We start from the raw sequence: 19,616 nt of genomic DNA, 5'->3' as shown, positions 1-19,616 counted from the left end.
ATCAGACAGTTGTAGTTGTGTGGTCTTGCTTCCAGGTACTCTATTCTGTTCCATTGACCTATCTGTTCTTGGAGCACTACCATGCTGTTTTGGCTACTGTAGCTCTGTAGTATAGTTTGAAGTCAGGTAGCATGATGCCTCCAGCTTTGTTATTTTTGCTTATTTTTGCCTTGGCTCTTTGGGCTCTATTTTGGTTCCATGTGAATTTTAACATAGTTTTTTCCAGTTATGTGAAAAATGTCAATGGTAGTTTAATGGAAATAGCATTAAATCTACAAATTGTTTTGGGCAGTATGGCTATTTTAATACAGTTTATTCTTCTATCCATGAGCATGGAATGTTTTTCTATTTGTTTGTGTCATCTCTGATTTCTTGGGTAGTGTTATGTTGTTCTCTTTATAGAGATCTTTCATCTCGTTAGTTACCTGTATTCCTGGTTATTTTATTCTTTTTGTGGCAATCGTGAATGAGAGTTTGTTTGTGATTTGACTCTTGGCTTGACTTGTTGGTGTGTAGGAGTGCTAGTGATTTTTGCATGTTGATTTTGTATCCTGAGACTTTGCTGAAGTTGCCTCTCTGTTTAAGGTGTGTTTTATTCATTCTCTTTACTCTTTCCTTCTGTAGTAACTACTAATCATGTATTTGAATGTTTCTGTTTTTTTCTCACATGCTTAGTACCTTTTAATCTTGTTTTGTGATACAGTTCTTTAAAAGTGTTTTTGGTTATGTCATTTTCTTCTACCATACAAGTTGTCCATAGAATTTTTTTGTGAAGTTTTAGAATTTACATTTCATTATAATGTGCATATTCTTGCTTTTTCCCATGTGATTTCTAGTTATCCCTTTATCTTTTCAGATACTCTCTAGATACTTATTTTAAAGGCTCCTTCAGAATGTCCTTATTTCTGGTTTTTTAGGTGTGAAGTTTTCTTGTTGCTGATATTGATGACTGTATCTCATGAAGGTTTACTTGCTCATGTGATTTGTTCATTTTGATGTTAAGGTAGCATTTCATGGAAGTCCAGGTCTCAGGACTGTGAAAATGTCTAGAGAGTAGTTCTATATTTATTTTTTCTTTCTGGGTTTTCCTGGATCTGGACAAATTCTTATTTTAACTTGTCAACACCATATAGACCCCATACTACAATGATAATTTTAATTTGGATCCCAGTCTTGTGGACTTGGTGTTCTTATGTCTCATGAATTTTATTTTCTCTTGTGCTTACCTGCTGTGTCCTCCCAAGCTAGGGTCAGAATCCTCTGCTCTGGCCAGTTAGGGCAGGGGGTCATGGACAAACAGCCCTCTTGACTCCGTCTACATAAAAGGAGCTAAGTGCCAGATCTTCACGTAAATATTTCTTGGCCTGGGTTGAGGACCTTGCCCTAAATTTTACCTCTGGCTGGTCTGACATTCCCATGAGCCATTCAACTTTAGCGTCTAGACTCAACTCTGCCTCTGAGTTTCCTCTTTGTTTCCAAGTTTGGTTGTGTATTAACCACTTTTTGGGTGGGGGAGGTAGAGACACGAAGGGCAGGGATATTTTATTTAGTATTTCTATGTGAGTATAGCAGAAAGAAAAGAAACAGTTGTCTTTTCAGCAGGGTGTATTTATCAAAAGTCTGATTATACTCATAATTAAACACAATTTTTGTTTTTCTTTTACAGCTAGTTATGTATCAAATCCCATTTGCAAGGGTTGTCTGTCTTGTTCAAAGGACAATGGGTGCAGCCGATGTCAACAGAAGTTGTTCTTCTTCCTTCGAAGAGAAGGGATGCGCCAGTATGGAGAGTGCCTGCATTCCTGCCCATCTGGGTACTATGGACACCGAGCTCCAGATATGAACAGATGCGCAAGTGAGCATTTGGCTTTGTCTATCCTGTATTGCTGGATATGCAACTTAGGAGAGGAGCTAAGTAGAAGATTTTGACTAATTTTTTTTTTTTAATGTAATAGATGATAGAAATAGTTTAAGCTTTCTGGGTGTGGTGGGTCATGCCTGTAATCCCAGCACTTTGGGAGGCCAAGGTGGGTGGATCACTTGAGGCCAGGAGTTGGAGACCAGTCTGGCCAACATGGGGAAAGCCCATCTCTATAAAAATACAAAAATTAGCCAGGCATGGTGGTGCACACCTGTAATCCCAGCTATGGGATGGCTGAGGCACTAGAATCACTTGAACCTGGGAGGTAGAGGTTGCAGTGAGCTGCGGTAGCACCGCTGTGCTCTAGCATGGGCAACAGAGTGAGATGTCATCTGGAAAAAAAAAAAAAAAAAAGTCTAAGCTCAAACTTGCAAAAAATGAGTGTGGTAGGATAAGAGCACTTTTACTTTGTTTTGTATAGAACTGTAAGACACAATCACACATACACACTTTATTATAGATTATGTAAGCAGTTTTTTAATCACAAGGATCTCAAGCACAATCTTGTTTGACAGATTTTTGTAAAGAGTACTTAGTGCTTATAAAAGAACAAACCACAAAGGAACTTAAGTACTTTATGCTGAGAACAATCTCTCTGGTTTACCAATTTCTATAGCTTATTTTTCTCTTTTTATGTGAGTTGGCAATCCTTCACTAGTCTAACCTGCAATTAAACATATGGTAACGGTGGTTTCTTTAAGTAGCATTACTGATGTAACTAAAATGTTTAGGTTATTTTAAAGTAATCTAAGGTATAAGTTTAACAACTATTTTAAAAAGTTTAAGGAATGGCATCTTTTACATAGGAATGAGGGTGCAGTTTTTCATCTTTTAATCCAAAAGTCACTTACAGAATGAGTGTCATCTTCTAGGTCAGCCATATAAATTGTGGTTTAAAAAAGTAAAGGAGATACCAAAGGAACATCCCTTTCTTTAAGGAACTCAAATTTTAGGGGATAGAAAGGATAAGAACAAGAGGATCACAGAATAAAATGACAAATGGTAAACAGGTTATTCATAATTTAATATATTAAGTGCTGTTTCAGTAATCATTAAATAACTCTCATGTATATATGAGATAATTAAATCTCATATTTCTGAGAGTGATTTAATGATCTCCCATTAACACACTGTGTATGTGACTATTCAGGCAAGACAGTCTTTAGGTGAGAAGAATTTGAATTACATCATCCAAGGACAATATTATTTTGGAAGGTGGCAGAACTAATGGGGGCTGGTTAAATAAATTTAGAAAGAAGGATCCACATATATGTAAAAATAATGTGTTTGGGGAACAAGAACTCTCACCTGCAGTGTTATTTGGCATTTTGGCAATGCAGTTCTCTGTTTCATAGGACCTGTCCTACATTGCTGGACATTTAGTGTCCTTGGTCCCTGCCCATTAAATGTCCTTTGTGTCTTCAAACTACTGTTATAAGCAAACATGTCCCCAAACATTTTTAAGCACTTCCTGGAAGAGCAGTACCGTAGCTGGATGAAAACCATTGAACAGCCTGTGCCTAGAGGGGGAGGTATGGTTGAAATTGAGGATGGAAAAGGAGGCTGCAGTGCAACTGATAAAGGTGTTGCCTGCCAGGCTAAGAAGTCTTGGTGTTATCTGAGGTACTGAGTATCTAAAGATATTGCTTTAAGATAATTCTAGCAGAAGTGAGGGAGATGAACTGGAGAGAAACAAAAAGTAGAGGAAGGCAATTGTAATGAATACAGATTAGAAATCTTGTTCTGATGATTTTTTTTGTGGGTAATGAATTGCAGAGGCTTTAAAAATAGAACCAGTGGGGCCTGGTAACTACCTGGACAGGGCTAAGAGAAACAATCAAACTTGATCGTAAGGTTTTCTAGCTAAGGTACTGGATGAGGTTATGTCATTAGCAGAGTTGGAAATGTTTAGGCTTAGAGGAAACTTGGATCTACCTTCATTTCATGGAATTGTTTGGATTAACATTTAAAGGAAACAACTCCCCACCAGTTAATAGACTGGCTTGCAAATTGTTTGCAAGTATGAATTTTGTTCTTAAGGGATATGATTTAGGCTACCTGATAGTTTATCTCTCATAGTTTATAAACTTCCAGAAGGAGATTGGGTCCACCTTGGAAAGGATTCCTGTTCAGATTGCTTTAGACTACCTATGGGGGGATGGTTTGAGTCCACAACTTTATTCTTTATGCTTTTCATTCCAGACTACCAGTGCACAAGGAAGACAAGGCAAGAGTGTAGATGGATAGAGGCATTTATTCCAAGTTCTAGAGCTAGCATTGTATGTACTGTATATGGACAATAGGCTGGCTATATAATGTATTACTAAATGTGGGACACTGGGAAGTGAAAGGGGCTGTCATTAACAACTATGCAGGGAGATTGGATGTAAACCAGGACCATCCTGTGCAAACTGGTGTGAGTGGTCACCTCAGCAATACTTTGTAGTATATGAGTGGAGTCTTCCTTAGAGAGATACTCTCAGGCAGGAGTTAATAGCACATTTTGGCTTAGTTTTCTTTTCTCAGAAATGGAAAGGAGAGCAGTGACTGTAAATCAGCCTTAGAAAGAAAATCTGCATATGAGAAAGGGTTTGCGATGGATAGACTTCTTGTAAGTGAATACAATCAATGTTGGAGTTTACTGACCTAGAGGAAATCGTTACCTGGTACAAGCGGGAAGTGCTATTAACAAGACCCCATTGGAACAAAGTGAAAAATGGAAAATTATTTCTTATCAGTATATGACTTTGGATAATCATGTTTCTTTCATACCAATTATTTGCTCTTTTTCATGACTACTTTGCATATATTGCATCAATATTTGTATTTTGTTCAGGGGATGAGAAAGATTTAAATTGGAAAAGCTGTCACAGACTTAGAATTTGAGATCATATCTACTTTTCACTTCCTTAAAAGATTATTCCTCAATAGTAGAGAAGAAAATTATACTTTTAGCAATAGTAGCCTAAAAAATCTTGTAAGTGAAACTTGCTCATCTGTTTCCTAATCACTAGAGTGTGATTTCCAACGTAAATTGATCTCCTTTTGAAGGAAGATTTGCTCTCTCTGAAAAGTTGTCTGAGGTTGGCTTCTTGGTACACATAGTATGAAGCTTATAAAATTCAACCACACTTATGGAAACCAATCCAACAACTATCTGAGTAATTTTGTAAATACATGTACTAACAGACACTAGAAGCTGCCATTGTCCCTGATACTATGTTAGATGTTATTTCATTCATATTTTTCTCATTCATTAATGAAACCATCTACATAAAACTTTATTTTTTAAATTGTTCTACATAGTCCTTGCAGAAAGCTTAGAAAAGTACCGAGGCCTAAAAAAAGCAAAAGCAAACACTTCTCTCAAAGATAACAACAGTTAACAAAAGATAACAACAGTTTACAAAAGATAAAAAAAACCATTTCATCTTCTGTTCTTGACATTTTTGTTTCTGAGTATTTGTCATTTTCCTCACCTTACAAATGTGTCATTGTGTTTTGTAACTTGTTTTAATGAATTATGAACATATTTTCATGCCATTAAATATGGCTACAAATATTCTACTGAATGGTTACATTTAGTTAATTGCCTATTGAAAATTTGGTTTTAATTTTTCATGATTATAAGCAGTTCTGTGAAAAATATCCTTATACATAAATTCTTGCTCTCTCATACACATTTTTCTACATTTGCCTGGTTTATTTTTATAAGATGAACGTTTAAACATAATACATGTTTTAAAGATATATATTGACAAATGAATTTCTAGAAAAGTTGTATCAGTTTACATCTTCACTAACAGTGGACATTTTCGCTTGCATCTCTCCGGTTATTAATAACAAGGATAAAACTGCATTTTTGTCTTAATATGCTTTTTCTTTGATACAAATGAAACTGAACATGTATTTGTCACTTGAATATTGGCATTGTAGGATGTTTACCAGAATCACTGCCCCCCTTTTTTTCTATTTGCACAACTCTCATGTTTTTAGTTATTAAAAAATAAACTTTTTGAAGTATCATGCAGAAATAAATTCACAAATAATAAATGGAGTGTTTAGTGAACTATTACAAAATAGATACATTTAACTCCTACTGATGTCAAGAAAGAATGTTAGTACTACCCACTCACTAACTTCCCATTCACTACTGTCTTCTCCTTTGTCATAACTACTATCTTGACTTGTAAATAAAACACATATAAAACATTATTCATGGCAACACTATTTATTCTAATTACAGCTTGAAAACAGCTCAAATGTCCAAACAGTACAATACCTAAAAAATACAGTATATTAATATTGACATTGAACTAGAAAGCAAGGAAAAGCCAGGGGAGGAGGCTATGACCAAGTCACTAGGAAAACAGAGGGGATGATGTCCCAGAAGCAGAAGTGGGAAGACTTGAGAAGAAGCAAGTGGTCAATGTTAATGTTGCACTGTTTAAACAATAGAGCGCTGACCTTCATGTGAGCCATTTCATCGTTTTTGTTGGGGCACTATCCTGATTGCTATGGTTTTGGGGGAGCACATGGAGTCGTAGGAAAGCAGCCAGTGATTATACCACTCGTTCCCTTCTTCCTCTAAGTATATTTAAAAAGAGTATCTGATCACTGGAAGGCTCACATAGATGGGGAAGTCGGTGTGTGTGTGTGTGTGTGTGTGTGTGTGTGTGTGTGTCTGTCTGTGAGTGACAGGAGACATAACTAGGAAAGAGCCAGCTGAGGAGGATAGACAAAAAATAATGAAGAAACAAGATCACTGAAGGGACAGAAGAGGATAGAGTCCAAAACATAGGTGGGAAAATTAGCCTTGGAAGACATTTATTCAGCAATTTATGAAGTATCTACCTCATGTCAATCAAGGTTAGAGATTCTTTTATAAAAGTCAAGTACCAGGAAGGTATCAGAAATATGCTGAAATTAAGGAAAAAGGAGCAGTCAACTTTTTTTAACCTCCAAATTTATGTATAAGAAAACAGGGCCGGGCGCGGTGGCTCAAGCCTGTAATCCCAGTACTTTGGGAGGCCGAGACGGGTGGATTCCGAGGTCAGGAGATCGAGACCATCCTGGCGAACACGGTGAAACCCCGTCTCTACTAAAAAATACAAAAAACTAGCCGGGCGAGGTGGCGGGCGCCTGTAGTCCCAGCTACTCGGGAGGCTGAGCCAGGAGAATGGCGTGAACCCGGGAGGCGGAGCTTGCAGTGAGCTGAGATCCGGCCACTACACTCCAGCCTGGGCGACAGAGCGAGACTCCGTCTCAAAAAATAAAATAAAATAAGAAAACAATATACTTTTGCCAGAAGTAGTATTTTGAAAAATCATCTGTAAACAAATACGGAAATGAGAGCTTTTATAATTCTGGATCCATGAATTTGCTACATTTAGACTATTTCTGCTACGTTTTATGATTCTATCCTTGTTTTGACATTTTGTGAAATATCTATTTAGGCTAAGAGAACACTACATTTTGTTTCCTGTTTTTCTTTCTTTCCTTCCTTTTTGTTGTTTTTGTTGTTGTTGCACAGTCATAGCTCACTGAAGCCTCAATCCCTTCTGTGCTGAAGGGATCTTCCCCCTACAGCCTCCCCAGTAGCTAAGACTACAGGCATGCGCCACCATAGCCAGCTAAATTTTTTAAAAATATATTTTTAGAGATACTTGGCTGTTATTTATTTATTTATTTATTTATTTAAATATTTTTAGAGATGAGGTCTTGCCGTGTTGGCCGATTTCTAACTCCTGGCCTGAAACAGCCCTCCCACTTCAGCCTCTCAGGTAGCTGAGATCACGGGTGTGAGCTGCTACATTTTGCTTTTGAAGTAAAATGACACAGGTTTTAAAAACTAGTAATTTTTAACATACAAGAAAATCCAAAGTTAAATATAATCTTTTAATTTGTGAACTCCAAGATCACTATTTAGGTGTTTTTAAAGAATTACTACATGTCATCAAGTTTGAGTGCCCTTAGAAACACCTGTTTTCTTTCTTTCTTTTTTTTTTTTGTCTCCCAGGCTGAAGTGCAGTGGTATGATCTCAGCTCACTGTAACTTCCACCTCCTGGGTTCAAGCAGTTCTTGTGCCTCAGTCCCCCGAGTAGCTGGGACTAGAGGCGTGCACCACCACTCCTGGCTAATTTTTTGTATTTTTAGCGGAGATGAAGTTTTGCCCATGGCCCAGGCGGGCCTCAAACTCCTGAGCTCAGGAAATCCACCGATCTTGGCCTCAGAAAGTGCTAGGATTACAGTCAAGAGCCACTTCGCCCAGTCTGTCATTCTTGAATAATGTAATTTAATGATGCATTTGGGGGGAAAAAAATCTAAGTATTTAGAATTAACATAAATGTCTTTGAAGTGTCTTTAGTCAAATCTGGACAACTGTGGACACACATATAATTAAGTACCATAAATTCTATATAATGTGTTTGAAGATCTATAAAGATGCAGACCTCCAAATATATTGATGGAACCCCAGTATGTTTCGGATTACATGAGAAATAAAAATAACAAATGTCTTTATTTGGAAGATACTTGGACCATTAGGTTGGAGACCATCAGGTTGCATATGAAACTGATACAGAATTAGACAACAGTATGAGATAACATCATTACATAAAGTGATGCTGAAGCCCAGTGGGCCAGTAGGGTCAGTGTGTTGCACAGTTATAGAAGGGATCACAGAAGGGACAAGTTAGTGGTTAGTCATGAGAAATTGTGGGGCTCAGCTGTATCCTTCCCTTCCTTCACCATCTAACCTGGGTGGTGAGGCTGTGAAGAGTTAGGGGCATTCTAGGTTTAGAGGAAATGCACGAGCATGAGGGCTGAAAGGACCAGTGACAAGACCTGATAGAAGACCTGGAGATGAGTGATTGATGTTGACCAACTAAAGGTAATAGGATTCAAATTCAGGGGTTGTATTCTGATTACACTTAAACCAGAAACGTTCTAAATCATGTATTAGAGTTATTTTACTTTAGTTTAATCTTTATGAAACCAGCACATGGATAAGGACTACATTTTAGAAGCCTATAATATTCTTTAATTTTGGAATACAGGCAGTGCTAGAATTAAGGAAGCCTGATGAAAATAGCCACTTGCATGGTTTTCCCAACAGTATTAGTAAGTATTTATCTACTGAGGAAAGAGAGGGGAAGACTATAATTTAGGGGATGTCTTAGGCTGCTTAATATAGTTTACACATTGAGCAAACATTTACTGCTTATGTACTAGGCAGGGCCAATGTGTGGTTTTATAAAAAACAAAATGGAAGGGAATTGAATGTGCTAAGAACTGTGAGGGTGACACATCGGCTGCTCAGGGAACCCATGGGGCATCAGCTGACTTGCCCTCGGAGATGGGTGAGTCTTCAGATTTCCCAGAGAGTGTGTTATAAAACTATCTTGAAGGAGGAGTAGGGTGAATAACAGCAAGAGGGTAAAGGGTACTCAGCAGAGAGTTACTTGAGCGTTGGAATGCAAAGTGTGAGAAATGAAATCTTGGAAACTGAGGATGGAGGATTTGTAAGCTGGGAAGACATATAATGCTCTTGTTGTAGAATATTGTCTGTTGTCAGCAGAGGAAATAGGTTGAGCAGAGCCAGAGAGGAGGCACAGAGACCGATTAGGAAGCTGTTGCTCTAATCCCAGGCCAGAAACGAGGACTTCAGCTAAGGCAGTGGTACTTGAAGTAGGGAAGAAGAGACAGATTCAAGAGATTAGAAGATAGAACCAGCAGAAGGTGGTTCACTGGACACAAGAGTAACAGAGAGGGAAGAGACCTCAATGACTCACAGGTTTCTGCTTATTTTATTTTATTTTATTTTTTTAGACAGAGTCTCACTCTTGTTGCCCCAGCTGGAGTGCAATGGCACAATCTTGGCTCACTGCAATCTCCACCCTCTGGGTTCAAGCAATTCTCCTGCCTCAGTCTCCCAAGTAGCTGGGATTACAGATGTCTGCCACCACGCCTGGCTAATTTTTGTATTTTTATTAGAGATGGGGTTTCACCGTGTTGGCCAGGCTGGTCTCAAACTCCTGACCTGGGGTGATCTGCCCACTTCGGCCTCCCAAAGTGCTGGATTACAGGCATAAGCTACCAAGCCCAATCAGGTTTCTGCTTTTAAGAATTGTACAAATACTGGTTTATTGGATATTATTATTATTGGATTATTAGATATTATTGATTTAGTGGTATTATTGGATATTATTGATTTTGGTTTTGATTGATAGATAGCAAAAGGAGTTCAGGTTTAGAAATGTTGACTTGAGATGACACACTTGTGTAGAGATGTTCATTGGAGAGTCGGATACCTGAGTCTGTTTTAGATAAAAGCCAGTTAGGATCTGGTATCTCCTTGCTATCCTGTCACATCTGACGATACTATTAATACTGATCACAACTACTGATCACAGGAGCAGATATTACCAGAAATATTTATTATGCTTTAAATGCTTACCAGGATGCTAATATATGGTTAAACCTGAATCTGACAAGCTCAGAGAGTTTTGCAAACCTACCCCAAGGACACACAAGTATGGAGAGCTAAGAATAGGATCTAGGATTCTCTCTAACTCTAATGCCCATGTTTCTTTAATTAAACTATGCAGCTTCTCTTGGAGAAAACAAAATAAAAAATGCATCATTTGGTCCCTGTTCAACTGCCCATCATAAAAAAGAAATACATCATTGGATAGGGTTAAGATTTGTTCCCCTTTGGCAGAAGGTGGGAGAGGTAGGTCTTCACTTTGAAGTGGTACACTTTCAACATTCTTTTGTGCTGGTTTCTTTCCCAAATTGAAAGGGACCTTGCCTATAGCCCAGTCTGCAGAAGGCACTCCATGAGTTAACAGGGTCCTGCCAGCTGGAGAAAGCTCATTGCCCTGAAGTGGCTTTACATCACTATGCAGGAGGTGCTACCAGCTGGTTAATACCCTGGACATCACTTGGTGAGGTGGACACCCCACTATCCGCTTATTAGAAGATAGCCGGATACTCTTACATGCTGAGTCTCTCAGTTCTTTTATGCTTTCTTCTGAAGAAAATCCATCTTTGCAAGACAACTGGCTATATTTGGATGTACGTATGACTGGGATAAAACAAAACGTTTGTCAATTGATTTTTTTCTTTCATAAAGCGGACCCATGTAGATCAAACCTGCATTGTGCAAGGGTCAACTGTACCTTAAATGATGTAATACAGACAAAACTGTTATGCAGTTATAAACGCAAGTATTAGAAAAATCTGAATTTTGTTGCCTAGTTCTTTCTTAAGCAAATGATCAGTTTAAGTGTTTCAAATCCCATTAAAAATATCAAAACATTCAATTTTATCTTCTAAAAGGAGAAATCAGTTTATGGTAAATCTTGTCTCTAAAAGAACACTGGATTGGAAGAAATGGAAGGCTCTGATTTGAGCTCCGACAGTAACTAGCTCTGTAAGCTTAGACAAATTATGTAACACACTCTGGAATAATAGCATCCTAGTAACTTAAGTCTATGGAAACATCTCAGTAAAGGATTAATATCTGATGTTGGCAGTTTCTTTTTACAGTATTGGTCACGTTATGACTTTCTGTGTATTTTAAGTCTAGTTTATTGTTCAGTCTCTCCCTCCCACTCTTATTTCTGCTTGGCTTATGGTTAAGGACTGTGCAACCTTTGTTTCTTAAAGACAAAACATGAGACATAAAAACTTTAACATGATATTTAGTAATTTGGTGCCTAATTTGAAAATGTAGCTCTGTATAATCTGAAATATTTTTGTTTGTTATAAAATTATGCTATTACACTAAAATATAAAAAATGGACTGGGCACATTGGCTCACATCTATAATCCCAGCACTTTGGGAGGTCAAGGAGGGTGGATCACTGGAGGTCAGGAGTTCGAGACCTGCCTGGCCAAAGTGATGAAACTCCATCTCTACAAAAAGGAAGAAAATTAGCCAGACATGGTGGCAGGCACCTGTAATCGCAGCTACTTGGGAGGCTGAGGCATGAATATCACTTGAACCTGGGAGGCAGAGGTTGCAGTGAGCTGAGATTGTATCACTGCACTCCATCCTGGGTGACAGAGAGACTCTGTCTCAAAAAAAAAGAAGAAGAAGAAAAAAAAAAGACTGTGTTTATTCTAAACTGATGGATATTTAGCATTAAATTTGTTAATCATTCAGTAGATACATCTACCATGTCAGGCCCCCATGCTGGGACCTAAGAATACAGACTAGCATAAGACAGGCTATGTTTTCTACATTTAATAGGGGGATTATGATGGACAGAGTTGGTAAAACCATGAGGGAAGAACTATCATAGGTAGCTGGATGCTGGGAGGGCAGGGGATGTTTTCAAGAAACTTCACACACATAACTGAACATGGCTAAGGTGAAAGGTACATGTGGAGATGAGACTAGGAAGGTAGATAGACATGCCTAGCAAGAAAGATCTTGAGTTTTAAAATCAAGGGTTTGTACTTGATTCTGCAAGTGTAAGTGAGCCATTGAAGCATTTTAAAGTAGAGAAATGACATGAAAAATGTGTGTTTTTGCAAGATCACAGTGTTCCTCTTGTAGCTGCAATAAAGCAGTCTTAATTTTGTCATTGTGATCTGTAGCACCTGTATGGATAAACCATCAAAGATTTCAGTAGGCCAGATCAGGGATGATATTAACAACTTCAGTAATGGTTATTCACCTGCACAGTGCACTGTTTAATGTGCTGATCCACAGTTGCAATGCAGTAGCTGCCTGTTGTGAGATGTAGACCCTGTTTTAATTCTATTCCATTACCCTTTATGGAAAACTCAAAGAGCACTCTTTCTCCTAATTTGCCCTGGAAGATAGATGATATCAAATAGGTAGTCTAAAAGCTAGAATAAACATTTTTCTCTGTGAGAAAGGTGGCTATATGATTTTCGATACTCTTTACAGAAGATTTTACTTTTGTTTTTAGTAACAGTACTAATGGTTGGAAAGTGAAAGTCCTGACTTTCCATTTAATAGAAGTAATTGTATTTTTCAAACTTAAGTTTGTTTCTTGTGGATTTGGTAGTTCTTGTAAGTGAGCCTATTATTTCAGTATAGACCCAAGTTTGGCAACATCATTCTATTATTATATTTCCAAGGCGGATGCCACCTTGTGCTGTTTTAATGTAAATAAAGCATATGCCTAATGCTTTAGTTTTAAAAATACTTTGACCTGCATCTTTTAAATCACATCTGGAAATCCTGCGAGGCAGTTAATATCCTCATTTACAGAGCAGGTAACAGGCGTTCTGTTAAGTCCACTAACTGGCCCAAGGGTTGCCTGCCACTTCATGGTACAACCAAGACTGTATCTACTTTTATCATCAAACTGGATTGGCATACATGACAAAGCCACGCTCACAAACAGAGCAATTAAAATATCTTGCTATAGGACTATAGCTGGACATTTATGTCCAGCTATACTGGATTATAGGACTGGACATAAACTATAGGACTGGACACAAATGTCAAGCTAGTTGCAGCCCAAATACATGGCTTTGTAAAGTTCTTCTCTCTTCTTTTCTTTCCAACCAGCAACTTCGTTCAAAAGTCAGTGCCACAGCAAGAAAGAAATTAGACACTTATTAAAATAGAATGGAATATTGACCCACTGACAACTGATCAGGAGTTGTCATTCTTGATTTATCAATACAGTGTGAATAAAATTAAAAATATTGAAATAAAAGTATTCCCATGTCGAGTCGAGATAACTGAATTCCAGCATCCTCATGCTCATCTTATATTTGTCTTATGCCCACAGCCAGATGGTACATGGAAGACATCACTATGCCTCCCCAAGCTTAAATGCTACCATTTGGTGTTTTCAAAATCAAACTCTTTATTTTTTTTTTCCTTTTTTCTATCAAGGTACCCCAGGGATTTCAGTAATTTTCTAGCCTAAGGGTCAGCAAACTATGACCCAGGGGCAAAATTTGGACTGCTATCTTTTCGGTAGGGCCCTTAAGCTAAGAATAGCTTTTAGATTTTTAAGTCATTGAGATTTTAAGACAAAAAAAGTCAAAAGAACAATATTTTGTGACACATGAAAATGATATTAACTTTTAAATGTCAATGCTCATAAAGTTTTATTGGAAAACAGCCATGTTGAATCATTTACATATTGTCTATGGCTTCATTTTGTGTAACGACAGAGATGAGTTGTTTAGACAGAGACCGTATGGTCTGCAAAGCCTAAAATATTTATTATCTGGCTCGTTATAGGAAAAGTTTGCCCTAGTCTATTTAGAGTGTAAAGGGATTAAGAGATTCTTCTTGTTTTCCTTGGATGAGGGTTGAGTGGAGGGCAACACATGTATTAGCTTACATATGCTTTTCCATTTAGTTGGGTGGAGAGATCTGCATTTTCCAACATTTGGAAAAATCCAACTAAGATGCAGGTCTGAAGTTGATTAAACCGCTCTAGTTCTACCTTAATATAAAAGGGTGACAAGTTACCATAAAAGGAAAAGCACAAGAGGTAACCAAGATGAGAGTTCTAATAGTGGCAGGAATTTAAAATCTGATATGAGATACTAATTTGGTTTACAATTTTTGAAACTTTTAATTACTATTACATTCCTTTCCTATTTTATTTTGAGGTAGTTGTCCTTCTCCCACTGTTTCCTACCTCCACCATGGGAAAAACATTCTCTTTAAGCTTTAATGTTCTTAGCAAATGTGTTTATTTTGATTTCATTTGTTTTGAGAATGATTTCAAATATGCATCACTTGAATATATGAGAAATAAAGCCAATATTTTCAGAGTTTGTTATTTGACCACATAATTTTACACAAGCGTCAATATTTCTTCATATTTTTTCTCTGTGGATGGGCAAGATATAACATTTAAACATTAAAATATTACAGTGAAGCTACTAGCAGCATATTGCAAAGTGTGAATTTGGAGTTTTTAAAAAGTGAACTGTTGCAACATTTCAAGTTAAATATTTTTTCCTGATATGTTTTTTGACAGCATATATATCCTCAGAAGTTAAAATAAAAGATACAATGGCATATAAGATAGAACTCTATAGGTATCTGAAGGAACAGTATGTAAATTTCTAGATAGAAATTCATTGTACCTAATTGGAACTTGAGGATTTAAATCACAGCCTAGGTCAGGATTTTATTGTATGAAATAGGTAAGTCAGGTATTTCCGCCTTCTTATCTGATGGTTAAGGGAGTAAGGCACAGAAAGAATGTGATATGTACCGTCTGTCCCCCCACCCCAGGTCAAAATTGCCCTTAGATCTTGGTTTCTTAACTCCTGGTTCCTAATGTTCAAAGCAGGTGATTTTCCATGTAGGTGCCCAACAAATGATTGTGATCAGTTGGTTAAGCTGTGTGACCCAAACAAGGGTGAAGCCACTAAGTTTACTCTAGACAGTGGGTAATGCCCTTTATTTGAGTAGTGCATATATATGCATTTTATTATAACTACATCTATACAATTTATTAAAATTATATCTTTTTTTCATATGGAATATCCTATTTGAGCTTCCTTCCATTCGCCATCTTGGACTGCAATCCTTTTGTCCTAGTTGTTAGATTAAAATTTATTTTATTATTCATATTTAATAGTTACACTTATTTTTAGGAGTACATGTGATATTTTGATATCTGAATGCCACATGAAATGATTAAATCAGTGGTTAGGATATCCATCACCTTAAACATTTATCTTTTGTGTTGGGAACATTACAGTTCTTCGCTTCTATTTTGAAATGTATAATAAATGATTGCTAACTGTAGTTTTTCCTATGGTACTACTGAATGCTAGAACTTACTCCTTCCATCTAACTATATGTTTGTAGCCCTTGACTAACTTCTCTTCATCCTCTTCCGTTCCCAGTCTCTGGTAACTACCATTCTACTCTCTATCTCCATGAGATCTACTTTTTTTAGTTTCCACAGGTAAATGAGAATATTTGATGTTTGCCTTTCTGTGCCTGGCTTATTTCACTTAATATAATGTCCCCCAGTTCCATCCATGTAGTGGGAAATGACAGGACTTCATTCTAGTTTTATAACTGAATAACATTCTATTGTGTGTATATACATAAAATATCCTTTCAATCATTAGTGGGTACTCAGGTTAATTCCATATCTTGGCTATTATAAATAGTGCTGCAATAAACATGAAAGTGCAGATCTCTCTCTGATATATTGATTTCCTCTTCTTTTGGATATATACTCAGCAGTGGGATTGCCGGATCGCATGGTAGTAAATTTTTATACTCATAAAATCTCACACTTTTTGATAACTAATTACACAGTAGGTTCTGTGCTGAGATCTTTGCACTGATTAAGCCTCTGAATCCTCTCAAAAAGCCTGTGAGATAAAGACTGATAATACCTTTTTTTAAAAAAAAATACATGAGGACATTAAGACAGAGAAAGCTTCACTGACTTGCCCACAGTCACACAATAGTAAGTGGTCCAAGACTCTAACCTCAGATCTGCTAACCACTGTACTATTTGAGTGGCCACTATATTCTCAACATAGTTCTTATTCCTGCCCCTTGCTCTTAATTCTAAGTGTCCTGTTCTGCATTTGACAAAGTTGAATTTCATCCTATACCAACTATCCTAATTAAGGCAATCTTGACTTAAACTCATTCTACTGGGTTATAAACAGACTTTAACCCTGGATCTTCTGATCTTCTGTTAATTTAGTAATGCTGGTTCTCTATGTCATCACTCAAATAGTTTAATTGTAAATATAAAACACTGAGTCCTGAAACTTCTGGATCCATCTTTTATTTAGGTTGAAATATAATGAAGTTCTAATAAGTTGCATGTTACTTGACTGTATTACAAAAAATGTAATTTTAGCTTTTAGGTAATTTTTATTAATACGTAGTCTAAGGGAATTACTGTAATGGTACATATTAGAAATGCATGATTTTGAAAACATAAACTTAGGAATGTTTATAACCCCACTGCAAATTTTGAGAAGAAATGTTAAATAGTACTTGAAATTGTTAGATTTTTAAACTAAAACTAATTTTAAAAACCTTATATTAAGTTCCATAGTCTAGTGCTTTCCATGTGAAAATTTGCTAAAAGTCTAATTTTGAGTGTTTTGGGAACAAACTGCCTTTAATTTCTATTCAAATTTTAGCACGTAATAGGCATAGAGATCTCTAGAGGTTTCTAGAGGTTGGCTTGATATTCTTTGATCCTTGCATCTGCTACTTGAGGACTAAATAAATGCCCTATTGTTGTCAGTGACTACCACATTCTGAACAGAGATGCTAGTTTAAAGTAAGAGTAGTTGGAGCAACAAGCAATTGGATTTTCATGGTGTGCTAAGGCAGTCTGACATTCACAACCCTGATGGGCATGAAGAAATAAGAACATAGATTCCTAGGGGTATTTGAGGTTCCCTCTACTTTATTGACTTCTTCGCTTTCTCCAAAAATTGATCGTAATATATATAATTACATTTTGACAGCTAGATTTAATAAAGGTTGATGTTTCTCTGCTGTTAAGGATTTACTTTACTCATTTATCTGATTGACCATGCTGAGATATTCAATTAAGAGATGGTTGTCTGGCTAACACGGTGAAACCCCGTCTCTACTAAAAAAAAAAAAAATACAAAAAACTAGCCGGGCGAGGTGGCGGGCGCCTGTATTCCCAGCTACTCGGGAGGCTGAAGCAGGAGAATGGCGTGAACCCGGGAGGCGGAGCTTGCAGTGAGCTGAGATCCGGCCACTGCACTCCAGCCTGGGCGACAGAGCGAGACTCTGTCTCAAAAAACAAACAAACAAACAAAAAAGAGATGGTTGTTGTCATCTTAATTTAGCTGGAAAAGAGAAACAAAAGGAACTCTGTCCATTTGCCGAGTGCCCTGAGAGCACTGTTGAGACCAAAGGAAGAGAGGATAGTTGTGTGATCTTTGGCTTCTCTCAGTTTTTCATCTTCTCTTCCACTTGGTTTGTCACTTTTATGGATTCATCATAACTCCTCTCCCTGGTACTGTTATCTCTTAGAGTGTTGAGCCTCCCAATGGTTTTCCTGACCTCTACTCTCTTCTGCTTTCAGGAAGGTTAACTTTCTGAAAATGTTCACTCCCCAGCTCACTCTGTCTATACATCTAGCTTAGAGTAGTCACTTTATTCCCTAATTGCCTTTCTGTGGAGCTTTCCCCTCAGTAGACTGAAGATCCTGAGGTGTAAGCACTGTTTTCTCATCTGTGCTTCTATGTACCTGTCAGGATGATTGGCCCTTAGGTACTGTTACCTGTCTCAATGAGGAAACATGGTGATGTTATGCTCATGGCCAGAATCTACAGGGACTACTCACTGCTAGACAGACTAAGCCCCTAATATTGAACTGAGCTTCGTTTTTATTAATACTAATTATTACTTAAATACTTAAAGCCACTCAAAGTATGAATACTTTATAATCCCCACCCACAGCCTCTAAACTCAAGTAACCATCCCATCACCTAACCTCCTCTTCCTCCAAGCCACTGCTCACTGGGCCCGTCAGCTTGCCATGTGGATTTTCTCTATTGCCTCGTCGTGAGGGCAGCCACCCTTGTCAGGACTCTGCTTCTCCTTGTCTCCCTAAAACTTGCTCATCTGAAGTTCTGACTCATAGCACACATCACCCGCCTTCCTTTGATAGTTACATTCTCCAGTATAATTGTTTTCAGGTGTTTAACTGTTGGTTCTTCCATATGATTTGCAGTTCTTTACAACAAGTATGGCTTTTTAATATTAGAAATACATAGTACATGTGCAATCAATCTCTCACTAAGCATGCAAATATTACAGAAATTGAACTTTAAATGACATTCATGCTCATTTACTTAGCAAGCATTAAAACTCCACCATGTTTCCCATACTGTGTTAGGAATGGGGAATTCACAGACTGAAAAAAAAACCTGAATGGCAGGACAGAAATGGGTCCCTTTTCTGTCTCTAATGTACCTAAGACATGCCTCTAATATCTCCTGTTACATTGTGGTGCACTGTTAGTGCCACATGGACCCCTCTGGCTTAGCACCTCCAGGATAGGGAATGGGTTTAGGTTCTTAGGGTCTGGCACATACTAGGTTCCTTGAGAATGCTGGGAATGAACTGTTGAGCTGGACTGTGGTGTAATTTGAAAAATGTTATATTAAAGCCTGTACAGGGTACTGTGGGAGGATAGGAGAGAGGGTACTCAGCCTATTTTTCTGTTTCTTGGCCGGGGTAAGCCCTTCTTGCCAAATGACAGCCCCATCAGACTGCATTTGGAGGCAGTTTCACTTGGACAGTAATTTTACTTAAACCAATATTGGCAGTCCTCATTTGGTGGGTTACATTTTTGAGGAGGCACTGTAATTTAGAAGCGTGTAAGTTGGCTAAACTGGGATCTTTTATTTGAACGAGGACTTAAAGCCCATATTTTTATAGAAAAGGCCTATGTTTAATAAATTTTAATACACCTATTATGTAGTATACAGTTTTCTAAGGTTTAAAAATCTATTGTATTATCCTACTGGTGTTTTAATGGTGACTAACTCATTTATAAGATTTGCATAGAGGTTTTCTATAGTGTATGGAAGAAACTGTTAACACAGTGGCTATTTCTGGGGAGTAGGCCTGATGTGCCGTTCAGGTGAGAAAAAGGATTTCTATTTTTTCCTGTAAACCTTCTGTACTGCTTTGAGTTTTTA

General features: G+C 37.5%; 1 protein-coding gene across 1 annotated transcript in view; it reads left to right on the top strand.

Moving 5' to 3' along the window:
- RSPO2 (R-spondin 2) overlaps positions 1–19,616 on the top strand; it is a 179,215-nt gene that overhangs the window by 95,604 nt on the left and 63,995 nt on the right. Inside the window, exon 3 of the mRNA XM_033202973.1 lies at positions 1,667–1,855. Within this exon, the coding sequence (XP_033058864.1) occupies positions 1,667–1,855 (189 nt within the window). The remainder of the gene's footprint in view (positions 1–1,666; positions 1,856–19,616) is intronic.

The sequence above is a fragment of the Trachypithecus francoisi genome, unplaced genomic scaffold (genome assembly GCF_009764315.1).
Source record: "Trachypithecus francoisi isolate TF-2019V2 unplaced genomic scaffold, Tfra_2.0 Lachesis_group7, whole genome shotgun sequence".
Classification (NCBI taxonomy): Eukaryota; Metazoa; Chordata; class Mammalia; order Primates; family Cercopithecidae; genus Trachypithecus; species Trachypithecus francoisi.
Note: the sequence above shows the minus strand (reverse complement) of the source record. Positions and strands in the feature narration are given on the sequence as shown.